Source organism: Microtus oregoni, unplaced genomic scaffold (genome assembly GCF_018167655.1).
Source record: "Microtus oregoni isolate MIOR12 unplaced genomic scaffold, Mior012 000001F_ref0000356, whole genome shotgun sequence".
Classification (NCBI taxonomy): Eukaryota; Metazoa; Chordata; class Mammalia; order Rodentia; family Cricetidae; genus Microtus; species Microtus oregoni.
Window position 1 is genome coordinate 93988205 of NW_024543060.1, and position 18992 is coordinate 94007196.

General features: G+C 47.1%; 2 protein-coding genes across 2 annotated transcripts in view; one reads left to right on the plus strand and one right to left on the minus strand.

Annotated features, from left to right (window-relative positions):
• Positions 1 to 18992, minus strand: part of Syn3 (synapsin III) — a 399638-nt gene that overhangs the window by 200964 nt on the left and 179682 nt on the right. The gene's annotated exons all lie outside the window — the stretch shown is intronic.
• The window catches only part of Timp3 (TIMP metallopeptidase inhibitor 3), a 48366-nt gene continuing 38142 nt past the window's right edge, over positions 8769 to 18992 (plus strand). The window contains exon 1 of the mRNA XM_041673962.1: positions 8769 to 9210. Coding sequence (XP_041529896.1) covers positions 9087 to 9210 — 124 coding nt within the window. The 5' untranslated portion in view covers positions 8769 to 9086. The remainder of the gene's footprint in view (positions 9211 to 18992) is intronic.

Here is an 18992-nt window from a genome sequence, read left to right on the forward strand (position 1 = left end):
CAGGTCAGGAGGGAGACAGCGTTTGATGACAACCCTGACTGAATGTTCAATGATGCTAAGCTAGTGCCAAGCATTCCAACACATCCTTTTGATGTCTCAGTTCATTTATTCATGACCTCTCAAGATAGAGACTAATGTTATCCCAATATTACAGACAAGGACACTGAGGCACAAGGATATAAAATGATTTACCCAGGGTTTTACTGTTAGGAAATAAAAGCAACAGTGAACCTATGAATATCCAACAAGTGGCTCTCTGAGCCAAGAAGCCCTGGTTTGCAGTGCTGACCAATTTCTGTGGTGTAAACACTCCCATCACAGTCAGTTCCAGGTTACCTTGTGGTGTCACCGACTGCAGAACTGAGAAAACGCACAAGAGCAGAGCACTGTGTAATGCCACTACCACGTAGAGAAAAATCAATGGAAATAACTTCTGGAGTGCTGACCTTGAGGCAGTAAAATGCATACACTTTTGTCTTCTGACAACTTGACTCATGGTTTCTTCTCTTTTTAACCTGAAGATGTTGGGGGAAATGATACTTTCTCAGTAGAAACCATACTCCAGATTTCCCATTTTTCATCATTTCCTTCAGAGCTGCTGAAGCTCAGTAAGATTCTCTCTTGATACGCTGGGCATGAACAGTAAACACAAACCCTAACAGCATCATGACAGTGAGCTACTAACTCTCTGCTACGTCTTTGTGACTCAGCTCCAGCGTTTGGTGGGTCAGGTATATCACATGCAGTTGGGATTATGACATTTTAAACTAATGATGAGTTTATTTGGATATATCCTCATTGTAAGTCAAGGAGTATCTGTGGTTAGGAAGTGATGAAGTTTAATGTTAATTGCCCTTGCTTTGAATACAAGTTATTTAATTGTTGGTTTTTGCAATTACAATTTTAATCATGACTATGTTTTACAACTGACTCAGAGAACTGTAAAAAAAAAATGCTGCCATGGATTCTACTGAGCCAACGTCAGATAGCCCTGGCATACCCCAGGGACTCCAGGACCCCATTCTTCAGTACCCCAGCAAGCATGAGGAGGATGGGCGAAAGAAGGAAAAATGTTAGAGAAGTGGAAGACTCTGAAAAAAAAAAAGCCTAAAAGATGGATATGAAAGAAAGAAAAACAATAGCAAAATGTCTTTATTGAGCCTCGGTTTCCTAGATTGGCATATAGCGTTGGGGAGATGTCTCAAAAGACAAAGGGCTTACTGTGTAAGCATGGGTACCTAAAGTCAGAGCCCTAGCAGTAATGGAAGAAAGCTGGGCATGGCACAGGCCTGTAAATTCAGTGCTGGGGAAACAGAGATAAACAGTTCACTGACTGGCCAGCCCGCCTGAATCAGGAAGCTCCAGGGTCAAGGAAAGACACTGTCTCAAAGAATAAGTTTGATAGTAACAAGAGAATTCTTGTCAACCTTGGTTCTCCACACCATGTGCAACACACAAACACACACGTAAAATATCTATTATTTACGGTAGGGAAGGCTGAAGAAGACATGAAAACACAAGCTCTTTGTAGAAGTTTATAAATAATGTTACCTCGTGCCTACAACACACTTTGTGAATGGCCTCTTGGGCAAATTCATTGTCATCAAGAATGTCTTGAGAGACACTGCTTTTAAACACAAGGCCCCATGGTCAAATTCAAAGAAATTTACATGACAGGCAAGAACAGGTTGTTCTTCTAGAAGCTTCCAGTTTTAGACATTTCGTTTTCCATCAAAAGTACCTGCAAACAATTCAGAAGCCAAAGAATTTCAATATTTCCAGAGCCAAAAATGTCTGTGGAAAGATGAAGGCATGACGGATCTTAAGCAAAGGATTAAGAGCAGAGTGACCCCGCAGTTGGGGCTGTGAGTCCAGCATCCGTCAGCAACCAGTGAGATGGACTTTTAGCAGTGGACACTGCTTCTTCCATCAGAAAGAAAATTAAAGGGGTGGTTGCTGGCTTAGGGAGTAAATGCACTTGACCCTAAGCCTGACAACCAAAGTTTGATACTCAGGATTCATATGCTGGAGAGAACCAACTCTCACAGGTTATCCTCTGACCACTACATGTGTGCTATTGTACACAATAAATTTAAAAATATATAATTAAATGTAAAGAAAATCTCAAAGGGTTTTGTCCAGAAGTTCCTCTTAGGATGACCTCAATCCATATTCTAATTCCATACCCACCGACCCAACATGCTCTCCTGGTGAGGTGGCATGGGGCTCTCTTCAAGTATCAGAATAATAAGGGGTCCCTTCGACATGGGGTCTCGGCCTACCTCTTAATCATCAGTCTTGTAGGAGTAAGGGCAGAGGAATTGTGGCTGGCTGGCTTGCTGATGCGTATGAATTAACTGGTTGTACCCATGAGACTGCTCACCTCTAGAAACCTCTCTGTGAATCTGAGTTCAAGGAGTTGGATCCTCGAACCTTCCAAGGTGGATTTGTGATGGCGATACTGATACCCCCCAAACACATACATTTCCCCTCAAGTCATTGGTCAGTCTCTTCTTTCAGTACCTGCTAAGTGCCTACTGTGTATAGGTGCCACATTGGGCATTTGAGAAGCATCCGGGTATGCTCAGCTCTAGGGAAGAATCAGACATTTTAACCAATAGGAAGAGCAGAGAGTGAGAGGGGCCCAGATGAACAGCTGAACAACGCACTGCAAGTGGAGCATGAGGAAACAGGAGAATCAGCAGATATTCAGAAGCTGGTGGCTCTAGCTGATTCATGGAAGATAAGGTGGAGGAGGGAGGGCAGGAATCATAAAATGGTGCAAGATGGCACTGAGGTAACAGAGATGTAGGTCTGTCTGCAGCTGTGTAACTATGGGGTGGCAGTCCCATGATGTTCTACATGAATGATGTCACCTCCGGTTGCAGCCTGGTGTCATGGGAAGAAGCAGGCCAAAGAGGAGCTTGTACGTCTTTGGAGTTTAAAACTTTATTCGGAAAGCCATGGGATGTGAATTGATCACTTGAAACACAGCCTAGCACGACTTCGGGGTTATATTGAGATGATGGTGGGTAACCGCAAGGCAAGAGAGGAACTGGGTAGAACAGGACTCTGGACAACAGGGCCAGTTATGGGTCTGTTGACAGTGTCTGGAAAGACTCTCCAGGGTACAGTCAAGGGTGGGAACAGTGGGAGTGGGAAAGGCGGATGGCTAGGAGAGATGTCCCGTTCAAGACTCTCTAGGACACGGTGAATGGTGATGTCATTAGAGGGGATGAGTCATGCTGGAAGGGACAGAAGGAAGAAGACAGTGAGTTCAGGACAACTGGAGTCTGATTAGGTCATGGGATTTGCAAGTGAAATTGTCACGGGGGGGATGGACAGGGAGGTCAGGAGACCAGAGGGACACCACTATCTTGTCAATCTCATTCCGCTGCACACAGCACAGTGGCCAGTCAAGGCCAGGAGAGAAGGTGGAATTCGGCAAGGTGGCAGGGGAGGTTAGAAGGGAAGGCAAGAATCCAAGCACAGAAAACAGAAGAGCGGGGAGTCTGCCACCGAGGGAGAAGGTACCTGAAGAGAGGTGGAAAGTGACCGGCCAGGGGGCAGAGGAGCTTCCACAGCCAGGGTAACAAGAAGGCTGTGACTCACAGTGTCACAACCTTTGGGTTCTCCACCATAAGACAAGCCAGTTCCAGTTGTCAGATTAGATTCCACCAAGGTGAGCTCACAGTACTTCTGCAGAAACACGATCTCCAGCCCGGTGTTGTAGGAACCTGACCAGTGTCCATCCTACCCTTTCCCTGAGCCCCAGCAGTGATGGCTGGCTGAGACAACCCTGTGTGGGTCTGAGCCCCATACCTTCAGAAAAGCCACCGAGGAGCTAGCTCCTCATTATTAACGGCAAAGCGCAGGAACCCCAGAGGCAGAAGGAACGCATTAAACCAGGCTTGTGGGGAAGTTCTCCACCACCTCACATTATCCTCTGCAAAAATAATTGACTGCCTCAACATACGGTCATTAAAAGAAAACCAAGAACTGGAATATTTAACTCTACTTCCCATTTCCCACCACCCCAGAAAACACAGGACACAAAATGTCTCTACCGCACACATGTGTTTTCTGGCTTAAAATTCCTGGGAATAGCTGTCTATGGAAAGAAATGCGAAAACCTCAGCATTCACGTGAACACAGCCAGGGGTCTTCACTTCCCTGGCAGGGCTGGGGGGTGGGAAAGCTGGGGTGAAGAACGCCCTCCAATTTTACTGCCCTGAAATCAATTCCAGATGGAAACCGGGAAAGGTGTTTACTCCCCGCTGGTACCAGACACAGAGTGAAGTTGAAGCACCCACCTTCTTAGGCTCCTAATTGCCCCATGTTGGGCAGCAGCTCTGCTGAGGGTCTGGCTACGGCTCCTGGTGATGGGTGGACCAGGGTGTCTGTTGCTTGGAAAAGGCTATTTTGAATATAATGACTTTCACATGGACTGCGGGTTTGGGGAAGGCATTGTAACTAGGGTCTGGGGAGGAGGGAAGCTGAGGTACCTAGGCTTGTCGGTACCTTCTCCGCGTTGAACTTCCGGAGCGCCACTTAGAATGAGTAGCACGGTGGCATCCTCAGCTGTTTTCCCAGACCTCCCCCATGGCCCCCAAATCAGTGATTCACAAGTAAGCCTCAGCCCAGGGGTAGAATAACTTGGGCAGCTGTGTACCCAGACGGGATGCTGACTGAGAGCTTTGTGGCTATGATACGGGAAGGCTTCAACTTCACCCACTCAAGGTCCCTCTCCTGGCTTCTCAATGAGACTGGCAGGCTGAAGGCTCAGAGAGCCATGTTTTCTGGCTTACAGCGCCCCCTAGCATTAGTCAGCGGGATAAACTCAATGAGCTCCTCCAAGCCCAACACTGGGCAGCTGGACTAGTAGGGACATTTAGATCCAATCAGCTATAACTGATCTGAACCCTGTTGTCAAAGCTCTATCCTTAGGGGCCTTACACTTCAGGAAGGGAAACGGGCAGATGAACAGCCACATTGGAGTCAGCTACAGGGGAAAAGAACAGAATAAGGCATGGTGGGGAATCCTATAAAAGGCTGAGGCTGAAAGGGCATAAAAGTCCAGTAAATTTTGTTCCAGACCCTTTAATGCTTCCAATCCAAAAGAAAACCAGAAAGATGAATTGGTAACTATCAGAGGCTCTACTCAAAAGAAGACCCCAAATTTCCCCTGCTCTGTCATCATCACAATCTCCACTGGCATTCTTTGTTTTAAGCCCTGTGCCTTGGAAGACAGAGTAGGAAGGGAATGCAAAAAAAAAAAAAAAAAAAAAAAAAAAAAAAAAAAAAAAAAAGACCTAGCGTGTGGTGGATGGGCCTCAGTCTTGGGCATGTTAGTTTGGTGTCAAACCTGCTCACACGGTAAGATCTATTTTCCCTACACAGCCATTTACCTCACTTTTTGCAAATCCCCCAGGGAATAGAAGACTTCTTTTAAAAAATCACTAAAGGGGCATCTTGCTGGGAACCATAAAGTTTAACTTTATATCTAATAAACATGGAGATTAGTGTCTGCACAAGGGAAGTGACCTGTTGGAAACACAAACACAAACCCGCTTAGTCACATAGCACTATATAATGCTGGTCGGCTCAGAAGGGTCTTTTGGTGTAGCCAAGAACTCCTAAGCAGTGTAGGTAGCTCTCAGTGAGCCAACTGAGGGGTGTGGAAATACATTTATCACATGTGCTATCAAGGAAGACTTAGCCATGTAGATGTGATGCAGGTAGAAGCCGAGGAATCAGTGTTCACAGCATGAACTTGGCTCTGCCTGTAGCTGACTGTGGGAAGCTAGGGAAGTTCTTTCCTCCTCGAAGATGAGCAGTCTCTGAGCAACTTCATATCTCCCATACAAGTCCAAGCAAATGCCTCCTATAGGCTCTACCCTCTGAAATTCGATGCACAGGAAGCAAACAGGCCTTCACCTTCCCTAGAAAAGTTCCAACAGAGGGACCGGGTGAGCCTAGTAGGTTGAGAACAAGCCAGGTGCTTATTGAAGCTTCTTCCGGCTCCCCCTAGATTTGCAAATCTGCCATTGTTCTCAGCTACCAGAAGAAAGCAGGAGAGCCATTATCTTCACTCTTACCCAAGCTCCAAGCCCACTCAATCTTGTTCACTAAACAGACTAGAAAAATAAATCCTTACATATTATTAGTCTGGTGGACAACCTAATGTCCAGATTGATGACTACAAGGTCCACCTGCTTGCAAGACCCACATGAGGACTCAGGGAGCATCCTCTGTCTGGTTCCCAGGGTTATGACTAGGCTGGTGTTGCAGAGGTGGAGAGAGAAGGTCATCTCAGTCCAGGCAGAAGAGAAGACTCCTGACCCAGGATGCTCTGTGTGTTCTTGGAAACCCCTAAAATCTGAGCAAGCCAAAGTAGAAGAATCAAGAGGAAATGAGCCTAAATTAGAACCTTTCAGAATGGAAAATAATCCAAGGACACCTATACTTTGAGCAGGAAGTAGCTGTGGGAACAAGACACACTTCAGATGGCCTCTCTGAGGAATCTGCTCTGTGACATGTAGCAGAAAGTAGTTGCTTGGCACTTGTCTTGCATTCCAGAAAAGGCTCTCTCTTGGAGAAAAAGCACATGGCATTTTGGACAAAATGGTCTTGTAATAGGGAAGCAGAGGAGAGAGGGCCTCTAGTCTGTAAGATGTTTATCCCAAGTGGATTTGTCTACAAGCTCCTCTAAAACCTTCCACATGACCGGCACGGTGCAAGGTTCAGCGAATCTCTCAAATCCTACCAAGTATGCCCTCATTCAACCTAGTTCCTCAGAGTGGCCCCGTAGTGTCGAAGGCTCAGGCCTCAAGTGGTTACTGGCTATATCCACACTCAAGTCTCCTGGGATCTTCTGAGGGCTAAAAGGCATCATGGCCTAATGTGCCAGGCCTCCAAGTGCCAGGAAGGGGAATAATATAACCATATTCCAGGAGATGGGGCTAGAAGAACAATAAGGGGGCCATGGCACCGTGGAACAGAATGAAAGAGGTGGGGGCTTTCAGAGCTGATTGGGGAGAAGACAGAAAGATATGGGAGCTGAGTCCTCTTCTCTATAGTTAGAACGGCTTGGAAGAGTTTACAGAACATTCTGGGAAGCATTTGGGAGGCTGAGGCAGGAGGGTTGAGAGTTCAAAGCCAGCCTAGACTACATGATAAGACCCTGCCTCAAAGTAACAGCAGTGCCCACACCAATAAAAGATACAAAATAGTCTAACAAGGGAAGTACAATCAAAAATAATATTATCACAATACTCTCTGTTCTGTCATTAAAAAGAGTCTCTTGGGGGGACAGTCCAAGGGGTTCTCTTGCATTTTCCTTTTTTGTTGTAAGTTTTCAGCATTTCTGTACCTAAAACACACAGCACCTTCAAAATCATAATAGAACATAAGGCAGGAAAGAAAAGGAGATTGCAATAAGAACCCTGTCAGTTAGATTGAACTGCTGCTAAGGCCAGGGGCATCTGTCTCTTTTGTATGAGCAGGTGGTGAGAGAGAGAGTGACAGGAGTGCCCCCTTTCTGGGCCTGTTTCCTCAGCTAGAAGGTGCATGTGACACCTGTTCTTGCTTTCCTTACTAGAAGGAATAGAGTATGGGAATCCTGTTTTTAAAAACATATAGCATAGGTCAGGTGTGGTACTGCATCTCCGTCAATAGCAGTGGGGAGCCCAAGGCAGGAGGATCTTGGTTTCAAGGTCAGCCTGGACGTGTCTCAAAAAGACAAAGCAACAATAGTGTGTGTATACCACACATGCACATATCACAATCAAGAGGCCACTTAAATAACATTACCAATACTCTTCGTTTATAGTTAGTTATCCAGGATCCGGGATAGTTTTCTCCAGGATCTGGTTTTATTCTACTTTTGGATTGCTTAACTTCAAAGTTCCTTGCTGAAGGAAGGACTGCTGTTGGCCACCAGTGAGACTCCCCGTTTATTCTATATTCTGCCCTTCAAAGGCGAGCCAGGCCTTTCCACTTGCTCGTCTCCTTGCATGATGTCAGCGCAGAGAACTCTTCTCCTACTGTCCCACAGAAAGCAACACCCTCTTAGTCATTCTGACCTAGGTCTGTATCTATTCTAGCTTCCTCGTAGCTCTAGTACAATCACCCTGGCTGCAAGGGCTTTGCTTGGAGTCTAGATCAGCGTTCGGTGAATGATTCCACGGTTCCATTTACCCCCAGTGACAACTACCATAGCCAGTTCCAAAAGGCAGAGGGGTGGTGGTGGGGTGGGGGTGCTGAGAAAATGTCATCTACCCAGGTGTTTCCTCTTACTCTCTGCTCTCTCTAGGCAAGGTAGAAAGGTGAAATTTTCTTCGAGGCTTCCTTCTAGACTTTTTCCAGGAGGCAGGATCAAGGACTCTACATCGCGGGGCCACCTGGGTCCCAGGGAAGGAAGGGACTGTGCTGCCTCTCTGAGTGGCTGGGAGTGGAGACTTGTTTGGGTCGAAGGAGCTCGGGAGTGCCGGTGGGCGTAGGGCAATGGGGCCGTGGGGCACCGCTTCAGCGCACACTGTCCCAGGACGCGCCCAGCCCACCCACTCAAGTGCCCACAACCGCATTATTCCCTATAAGGATCTGAACAGTCCGGGCCGGCCCCTCCCTGTCGCCCCGCGCCCCCCGGCCCCGCCCCTTTTTTGGAGGGCCGATGAGGTAATGCGGCGCTGCCATTGGTCGGAGGGGGCGGCCCCCGAGCTCCCGAGGGGCTGGGTCCCCCTGGTGCCCCTATATCACTCTGCAGCCCTGGACTCTGCGCACAGTGGGCAGCAGGCAGCCACCAGCACCGGGAAGCTTCTTCTCCCACTTCTCCGCTCTGGTTCCGGATCCTTCTCCCGGAGGCCACTCACTGGCTCTGCGGACGCACGCTCCAGCCACCCAACGCCAGTTCGCGGAGTCCCAACCCGTCCCGCTGAGCAACTTGGAGGACACTTTCCCGGAGCTCAAAGTTGCCCAGCGTGCACGGTCAGATCTGGCGAGTGAGCTCGGACTGCAGTATCCGCGCCAGCACTCGGCAACTTTGAAGAGAAGAGCAGCCGTCCCCGCAGCGGACAGCAGCAGCTACGATGATGACTCCCTGGCTTGGGCTTGTCTTGCTCCTGGGCTGCTGGAGCCTTGGGCACTGGGGCGCCGAGGCGTGCACATGTTCGCCTAGCCATCCCCAGGATGCCTTCTGCAACTCCGACATAGGTAAGCGCTTTAGGAGGCACCAAGCAAGCTGCGTGCCGTAGCAGGCGACTCGGTTTCCTTGGGCAGGGAGTCTGTGTGGGGAGATGCCTTTTAGAGGGAACCCAAGCAGTGTCCTAGTGGTCTCTGGCTGGCAGGAGTGAACGTGGTCCCTGCTTGACATCTAGAAAATTTCCCCATTGACTCTTGCAGAGAAAGAGCTGGAGGAGCAGGGCGGGAGAAGGTTCTGAAAAGTTGGAACGCTAACGGAAGCGCTGGGAGCTCGAGTACTCTTTACAAGAAGTTGCCAACTTGTGCGGGTCGAGTTGCGAGAGAAAACTAGCTTTCAGAGATTGCTTATCGCCCGCGCCCTTGAACTTTATTTTTTTTTCCTTGAGATTCAACCAGCGTAGCTGCAGGCTCGCCCAGCAAGTGCTGGGGCTTCTTGCCTGCCAAGTTTGGGTGGCTAGAAAGGGGGGCGGAGGGGGGGGGAACCACACAGAAGAAAACTGTAGGTTTGACTCCCTCCATGGGAGAACTGCATCTGAGTGTCGATAGGTGGCTTGAGGTGACTGTAGGGGATCACATAGCTGTGAAAATTCACAGGAAGGTTATTGTTATTATTTTTTTTTTCTTGAACGTACGTGATGAGGGAGAGTGAGCAAGGGAGAAAGCAGATTTGTCATCAAAAGAACAAAGATGCCAAGGTTCTCATCACTTGTGATGTGATAATTTTCTCAAAGAGACTGTTTGCTGATTAGAGAGACTTGATAAGAAGCAGAGCCCACTGTCCAGATGGCCTGAAGAGTGCTGGGGACGCTTGTGTTTGGAAGAGGAAACTAGAAAATCTCCCTTTTCTCCAGCCCCTAAAGCACCCGGTCCAATATCCCTGCTGTGAGTTTGCAGGGCAGGGGTGGGACACGAGGCTGTCCTTGGCCTGTGTCAATTCAGAGGTGAAAAATGGGGCATGTGTGTTTAAAGTATGGTCATGAAGGAGAAGGAAATTTTCCACTGGGTCTCGGGTGAGGGATTCCACTCTGCAAGTGTGCTGTGGTGAGGAGAGGGAGGAGTGGTGACCTGGCAGGGGAAGCAACTGAGGTTGGAGAGGGGCCAGGCCAACCTTGGGGGAAATCTGGGAGGTGGCTATGGTGGCCAGGTCAGTGGACTTGGCAGCCCAGGGTGTTTGTGTGACCTGCAGTCACCCTTGATGGAGGTTTCCTGGGACCCGCAGGAACACACCCTTCACCCTTCCCGGGTCCTTGGGATTGCTAGGAAGCATCCTTTAGATTGCTGGAGAGGCCTGGAAGGTTTTCTCCTGAGTGTGGTCCCCACCCAGATTCCTCTGAGCTCTTTTCTCTGCTCTCACCAGCCCGGTGACATTCCCAGCTAGTTGGTGCCAAGTTCTGGTTTTGCTTAGCCTAGAACATGCTCCTAGCCTGTGAGCTAGCAGATGGAATCGGGGTGTTAATTTCTGCTTTACAGCGGGCTGAGTGTGTTCAGCTTGGTTTTATAGGGGAGAGAGGAATCTCATCTCTATCCCAAGTGCCTATAGCCCAGAGGTTTCTACACTGAAGTTCATGGGAAAGTGGCAACATGAGCTGGTAGATCCTGTTCCCAGTGGGCTTTTCTGGAATCAGCTCATTGCTTGCTTAAGGACCCTACTGTATGTAGGGGTCTTATGAAGCTTCTTATAATTTCTATGGCTTTATTCAAGAAACAGCTTCCTCCTCTTAATACACTTCCCAGAGAAAAGTTCAATTGCTAAGAAATATGCCAAGCACAGAACAGTATAGTAGCAAAAAGAAAAAGAGAGAGAGAGAAAGAAAGAAAAATCATTGCTCTGGCAGGGATCCAGACTCACTCAGCCTTTAGCTTGGTGCACTGCACAAGGGATGAGATAATGCTTTTAAAAATGGGAGGTGTGGGTGTGGGCCTCTGGCTTGTTGACCTGCCGCCTGACAGCAGCAGACACTCTGCGGCCTCCAGTAGATGGCTCCCAACTGTCCTCTGGACGCCGGAGCCCCCTAAGTATGCTCAAGATTGCCTGCCACCTTCCTCTTCTAGAACCTTCCTGCATGGATTTCTCTCATCCTGGCCAGATGCCACGTTGCCAGGGAAGGCACAGCATGTCTGGCTTAGCCCTTCATAAGCCCCCCATCACCACCCAACAATGGCCTTCCCTCTCCTGTCTCTTTATCCATGGGTGTCTCTTTTTCCCTTTCTTCTCCAGAGCCCAGGGGACTGGCACAACCCTTTGGGTGAGGAGGACTTAAAAGGTGTTTCCATGGCAACTGCAGGCCCATCACCCTATCAAAGTGTTTAGGAGAATGAACTACATGGAGGCTTATCAGATACTCGGTGGGGCAAAGAAAGGGACTTGGCAGCAGTCACCTCACTTGGGGCCCTCTCCTTACCAGGCATTGCCCCTGAAACTCCTTCAAAACATTGACTCAGAAAGGACGGGGGTGGGTGCTGGGAATGAAGGAGGTAGCCCTGGCTAGGCTGATCTTGCTCTGTCAGCCTTAGTTGAGGAAGGGATGGGTAATGCTCACAGTGTTCTGAACATTGGAGTGGGGTGGTGTATGTGTGTGTACCCATGTGAGTATGTGTACCATGTGTACCAAGGCTAATAGTATCTTAGGAAGCCTGGTCAGAGGCAGATGGCTGTTGGGCAAGAGGAAAAGAGAAAAATCAGGCAGCTTTCAGACCTGTGCTGGGGTGCAAACACTTCAAAGATGTTATCTTAGCTTCTCAGCAACCTTAAGTGTGGTTGTTGGATCCATTTCTCAGATGGCAAATACTGAGGCCAAACAAAGTTATGCTTATACAAGGCCACCCTGCAGTGGGGAGGCATGGAGTTAGTCAGTCACACCTATGACATTTTCCAACTCCCCTTGACCCCTTGACATCCTAAGGCAAGAATGTGCCCCTAGAATCCAAAGGAAAGGAACAGATTAGGAAAGTTTTTCTCAGAACTTTGAAGGCAGCTAAAATGGCCAGGGGCTTTAATTAAGTATCATGTTTGCCAAGGAAGAATTAATTATCGTTTATAACAGAACAAAAAAAAATGAAGAAATTCCCTATGTTCTTTGGTTGTTAGAACCAGAAAAGATTCTCAAAATCATTAGGCTGAGTTGAAAAAGTGACTGGCTATGTCACTGAGGCCAGCGAGCAGTGGGGCTGATATAAACCCAATTGATTTGTGGGAGACAGTTAGGGATTCTCAGAGGAGGTGCACGCACGAGGTGTGAGCCAGGGAAGAAATCTGCAGACTGGGTTCCTGGTGGGTGCAGCAGGTGCCCTCTGGTCTGTCCCACCCCATTCCATGGGGACAGATAAGACTAGAACGGCGGCCTGGCCGGGAAGGGGCTGTGGTTCTGCTGGAATAGCAGGAACGATTGAGCTCGGTTGCTGAATGGCACATTCCAACAGGTTCGTTAATGAGAAACAAAACAACACAATTCGAGTCACTTTTGTCCTTTACCACTTCAGCCTGTGTGGATACGAAGTCAACTCCTGGGTGGTCTCGAGAGGCTGTGTGGGATGGTGGCAGGGCACAGCTGGGCTCAAATCCTCCCCCAGGGTCTTGTTGGCTTTGTGTTGAGGCATTTATTTTGTGGGTCTGTTTAGCTTTCACTCTCCTCATTATAAAAAGACAGAAGGAATTTGTACCTTTTCAGACCATTTTTATTCATGCTTTTAAACTTAAGGTTACAATGATGAGTGTATCTTATGTTCTTCTCTTTTTCTGTATGTCATTTATCCATTCATTTCTGTCCACCTATATGCCTATTATCTATTGCCTTTTATCTATCACTGATCTCTCTCTGTCTTCTTTCTATCTATCTGTCATTATCTTCTGTCATCTATTTATCTATCATCTATCAATCATTTCTTCATCCATCCACCTATATAAAAATCAGAGAAAGATAAAGTTCTTATGGATCACTGCCTCAATCAACGCTACTTCCTTCTATTTTATATCACCTGTAGAAAATTTATGATGGCTTTCCTCCATTAAAAACTTGAAGAATACTGAAATGCCCTTAGTGCTGTTTTCATTCAATAGTGTGCACCAGAGAGTTTTACCAACTAATACGTGCATAGGTTACTTTATTCTTCTCTCTCTAGTATTCCATAGGACTATACTTTTTAAAACCCAATATTGAGTTAAAATAGTGATTACTGTGTGCTAGGCACCATTCTAAATAATTAATATGCATTAGCTCAGTCAAGTCTTTCAGCAGTCCTAAGAGACAGATGGACTGTTGCCATCTTCATTGAAGAAACTGAAGCACAGAAAAAATTAGGTAACCTATTCAATGCTATATCTGGTAAATAACAGAACCTAGTATTTAAACCAATGGAGCTCACCTCTAAGGTATATCCAACTACACTATGTAATATGTATACTACTATAAGTGATGATATTACTATGATAATCTAATATCCCTATGAATCTACCTTCATTTATTTAGATATCTCCTCTTCATGGATATTTATGCTTCTAACAACTTCTCATCCTTAGAAGGGTGTTGGAACAAGCAGTCATGCTATTGTCTTCTGCTCTGTGCATGGATGTTTCTCTATGGCAAGTGTTTCTCTACGGACGTGTTGGCTGGAAGTAAGAGCACTGTGTGTTTTAGTTTCTGCTGCAGTCTATGCTCTGCAGCTGCTGCGTGTTGACTGCACCTTTTAAATGTGCAGCTGGAGGGATGGGGGATGGGCATGGAGGCGATGTCCCAGGGCTGTGTTAAGGACACATTCAGGCTTCTCACAAATGGAAAACAATTTCAGACATTTTCTTGGTATTCTGAGGACCTCTGCTCTTGGATAGCCTTTTTATCTTCTTGAAAGGGAACAAAATTAAGGCCACTTAGGCCAAGTTAATGGGATCATTTTTATATCAAGAATAGGCCTTAAGTGGTAGGCCAGTCACAGCCCTCGGCTGGCTCTTCTGGAGTACTCTAGTCAGAGATGGCTGTGGGGTTTTGCTTTTATAATAAGTGGAGTGCTTTTCATTATCTAAACTTGTTTGGCCTTTGGTTTTTGCATGAACTCAGGTTCAAAAGTGTATGTGTGAAACCCAGGCACAGGGTTCTGTCTCCCTGTTGGGCTCAGGGCGGCCGTGAGAAGACGGATCCCTTTGTTCCCTCCTGCACTCATTACTGCATCTGGATAGTGCTTGGATGGGAGCAATAAGATGACCACGAGGATGGAAGTGAATAGCTGAGGCCAAGGCAGAGCGGCTGGCAGAGAAAAGACCCTGGGGTCTTGACATCATGATACCTTTGAAAGAATGAATTCCACTGCCCTTATTGAAATTCTTCAGTGGGTTAATGGTATAAAGTATAATAAAATGGCTTTTATGAGGACCAATAACAGGCCCCACCCACCTCTTCATTGGTCCTTCCTGCTCTAGAAAATCATGTTTTCTGCCTGGCTCTTGACCCACGCTGTGCACACCCTCATGAACTTGTATTCCGGGTCTCACTTGGTCCCATTTTTCTTCTATGGTACGGGTGCAGAAGAACCCTTCCATCTCACCTAGAGTTCAAACCAGCTGCAGCATGACACCGTTTCTGCTAAAAGCCAGCTCCTCTGAAATTGCATGAGGCATGACCAGAGGGCATCATTCCAAAGCCAGAACCACATTCCTGTTGTGTATTACCCTGAAAGGGAGGCACCTGATTCGTTCCCTGCTTGTGTGATAAAGTCTAGCCCCACCATCTAGTGGAAAGAACATTACAGCATCCTCCTAATCAGACCTTTATGGGGCGGGTTGGCAATTACATTCCACGGCACTGGGCTGGGCTCCTTCCTCGCATACCAGTTATTTGTAAAGTGGGGGCTTCCCTTCCCAGCTACCCGCTCAGTAGCTTCAGGCTGAAGAGGGAACACTACCTACCTATGATCACATCATCACAGTGCACCCCGAAGCCTGTGTTCGGGATCATTCTTTCCTGTAGACTTATTTCCCCTTCTCCTATAGACTGAGGACCACAATGCTCTAGAAGGGGGGAGGTTCTCCTCCTTTTGCAACTTTTGGTGCATTGGTCTCTGACTCACTGTTAAGACGCTCAGGGCAGTCCCTTCACCAGTCTCTTGGGCCCCTGCCTTTCCTCCTGTCCTCGATTTCGTTTTAACATTAGTTACTTGGGGCTCCCAATGGAACCAAGCCTCAGAAAAAATTTCTGATTCCCAATCCAGCACTCTAGTCTTTGCTTCAACTGTCTCCATTCTGCTCAAGATCGAAAAATGTTTTAAAAATCCATTTTTTTCTTCAGCGGGTTCTGTTTTTGGAGAGTTATCACAACTTCATTCAACAAACACGTTAAAACAGAAAATTGCCACAATGCTAGCAGTTATGGTTGGACATCTTGGGTGATACTAATTAATTGCTGAGATTAATCCTGCAGAGAAGTCTGTTGAACTGGTCCCTGTGAGACCCAGGTTAGGACATGGGAAGTGGCAAGCGCAGAAGGCTACGCAGGTATGGTTTCATCTGTCAAGAGGATTACCTTCTGACCTAGACCTCATCACTGAGGGTAGGCCCATGGACTTTTAGTTCGTGAGAATACTGACTCTTGTGAGATCTGCTTAGAAAGTTCTTTGACCCAGTTATCTCATCTGTGAAATTGGGGAGAACTGGGGTTGGTGGTTCCATGAAATAACTCATAGCAAATGTGTAGCACAGAATCTCCTGTAAAGACTGTGGGGGGGGATAGGTAGGGGGTCCTGTCTGTCTGTTATGTATGTATACCAGTGTTCTCATTGTCTTTTTACTGAGGAAAGTGGGACTCTGAGGGGTGATAGGATATTTTCATTGTCACATACAGATAGCTGAGATTCAAAACCATGGTTGATATCTCTCCCTTATCCCAAATTCAGTATTCTCTACTTCCCTAATGGCCTCTGACAGGACACAGGTAACAAAGCTCCCAACACCGGTCCCATGATGTTAGTTTTAATTCTTCAAAGGATTCGGAAAGCAGGGTGGTAGAAGAGTCACTGTTCCCATTTGATGGCTGTCAGTATTGAGAATTGGTGTGGTAGGGCAGCTTCACAGTATAGCAGATGTATTGGGAGTAATCCCATGCCTTCTGAAGGCCAAGTCAAGGATCAGGGGTTGCCCTTGCCCATATAGACATATATACATTTCCTTCTGATAGGCAGAAAGAAGTAGGAGATAATGGGGCAGCCAAAGGGAGGGCCCTGGAAACTGGTGATACTAAATTTGGTTGGCAAGTCACAACCTCCTGTCTCTGCACTGCTTGGGTCTAGAGAGGCAATGCCTTCTCCTATATGTCAAGGTGGGAAGACCTGAGATCTACTTTCCCCAGGCACTGATCTCTTACCTGGACAGGTGACACACTGACTGTGTGTGTCTGCTCCTTTGTACATAGGTGTTACTGCCTCTGGTGTGCCAGTATTCTAGGTCAGTTTCCCTTGGAGAGGGCTGTCTAGTGGAGTTCAGGACCGAACACCTAGTGTCACCAGTGACAGTCAACAAGGGAGGTTCATCAGAAATATGTTCTGTCAAGATCAGAGCAGGATCTCGAATGTGGTGAGGATTCTGCCTGAACATTGCTGATGGGCTCAGTGATCTAAGCGACTAGCAGACTTCAGGTTGGAACACAGCTGGTTTACCACAGCTGCCTTGTCGACTTAGCTTAAGGCTAGAATTCCGGAACTGAGGTCACTTCAGGGTCTGTCACGGACAGCTGGAGGGCAGGTAAGAGGGCTCTGCTGCAGAAAGGACTTTTCCCACTACAAGACTAGCTTAGACATAGGCCTTTAATTGAAAGTGGCATTATCTCATATAATCCTATTCACTCCACTAGAGAGAGAGCTGGAAGACCCAGGTCAACCATGTGACCATTGAACAATACCACTCTACTTTCCTCTCTAATGGTGACAGGCACCCAACGGACTAAGATCTGTGATAATCCTAACAGGGAGCTGCCTGGAGGACAGTTCAGGACAGTTGCTCACGATGGGGAAGAGCCTACGTCTGCGGTGGGTGGGCCCCTTTTTAACCCATTATCTTCCAGCTTGGGTTTCTCAAATTAGTTCAGGTCACAAACTTGATTCCTACAGGGACTGGCCAGAAAAGGAGGGTGTTTGCATGTCAAATACATGAGTCTATTACTCATTTCAGCTATACATATAAGGTTCTCCAGTCTCTGTTTTCCCATGTTTGTCCCCAAATACATGTATGATAGCTTTGAACACCTCCTCTTTGCCTTGGTATCAGGGGGGCAATGGAGAGTGGTGGCAAATGTGGTGAACTGAAAAATCCATGTCCCTTGGGATGGGGACAGTTTGGCCAGATGTCTAGGTTCTTTTTTTTTTTTTTTTTTTTTTTTAATTTATTTATTTATTAAGGATTTCTGCCTCGTCCCCACAACCGCTTCCCATTTCCCTCCCCCTCCCCCGATCAATTCCCCCTCCCTCATCTGCTCGAAGAGCAATCAGGGTTCCCTGACCTGTGGGAAGCCCAAGGACTGCCCACCTCTATCCAGGTCTCGTAAGGTGAGCATCCAAACTGCCTAGGCTCCCACAAAGCCAGTACGTGCAGTAGGATCAAAAACCCACTGCAATTGTTCTTGAATTCTCAGTATTCCTCATTGTCCGCTATGTTCAGCTAGTCCGGATCTAGGTTCTTATCATAAGCTAGAAACCCAAAGTGTTAGTGTGAAAGTTTAGTTTTTAAGGGTCAGTATAATGAAAAAGAACAGACGTGTGCTCGGGTGTATACACACATGCACACACAGATTCAACTGTAAAGGTTCTGGTGTTAGATGGCCTGGCTAAAATCTTGACGTTATTACTTGTTGGTCACATGTCTTAGGCAAGCCAGCCCATCTTACGTTAGCTTATCCTATCTGTAACTCTGAATTTACAAGAAAACCTTTAGCTTCACAGGTTTGGGGGAAGAGTCATGGAGATAGCGGAAATAACAGACTTGGCTCACAGTTTAGCCTGTAGTGAAGGCTTGGTAAATACCAACCCCCATGATTATGACATGGTCTTATTGCCTTCCTTACATGGGAACAGGGTCTTACTCACTGGGTCACAGTCTGATGTTTGTATGCACATAGTGAAGACATCGTGAATGAAAGAGGATGTTCGAAAAACAACAGCATCCAGCCTTTCTAGGCAATAGTGTCCTCAGTTCAGGGTTGGCAGGGAAAAGAGAGAATATCAGTTTTTGCTGTTTTGGGCATTGGCCAGCTCAATAAGAAACAGCTGCTGTGTTAAACAACAGAGATCAACTTGGGAAACACAACAAAAGGGGCTGGGAAACGGCTCAGTCAGTAACGAGCTTCCGTGGAAGCACAGATTCCCAGAACCCACATAGAAATCAGTGCTATTGTGATCTTCAAATTCCAGAACTGACACAGACAGAAAGATGCCTGGGGCTGCTGACCAGCCTGTGCAGACTAGCCAGCGAGCTCCAGGTTCAGCAAGGGAACGTGTCTCAAAAAATAAGGTGGGCAGTGATTGAGGAAGGCATCCAACACTTCTGGCTTACACATACATACACATAGACATAGACAAACAGAGACACACACAGAGACACACGCAGACACAGACACACCAGACACATGTGCACACACACGCACACAAAGATAGATGAAAAACAAAGGGGCCATTTGGAGCTCAGATGTTGAGGTGGTGCCGGCCTCAAGGGTGTTTTGGCAGATTAATGGGTTTTATATATCTAGGCTTTTAAGCCACGGGAGATTCCTAGAGACTCCTACAATTTAATGCTCCACCTGACTCCCTATTTTTTTAATTTA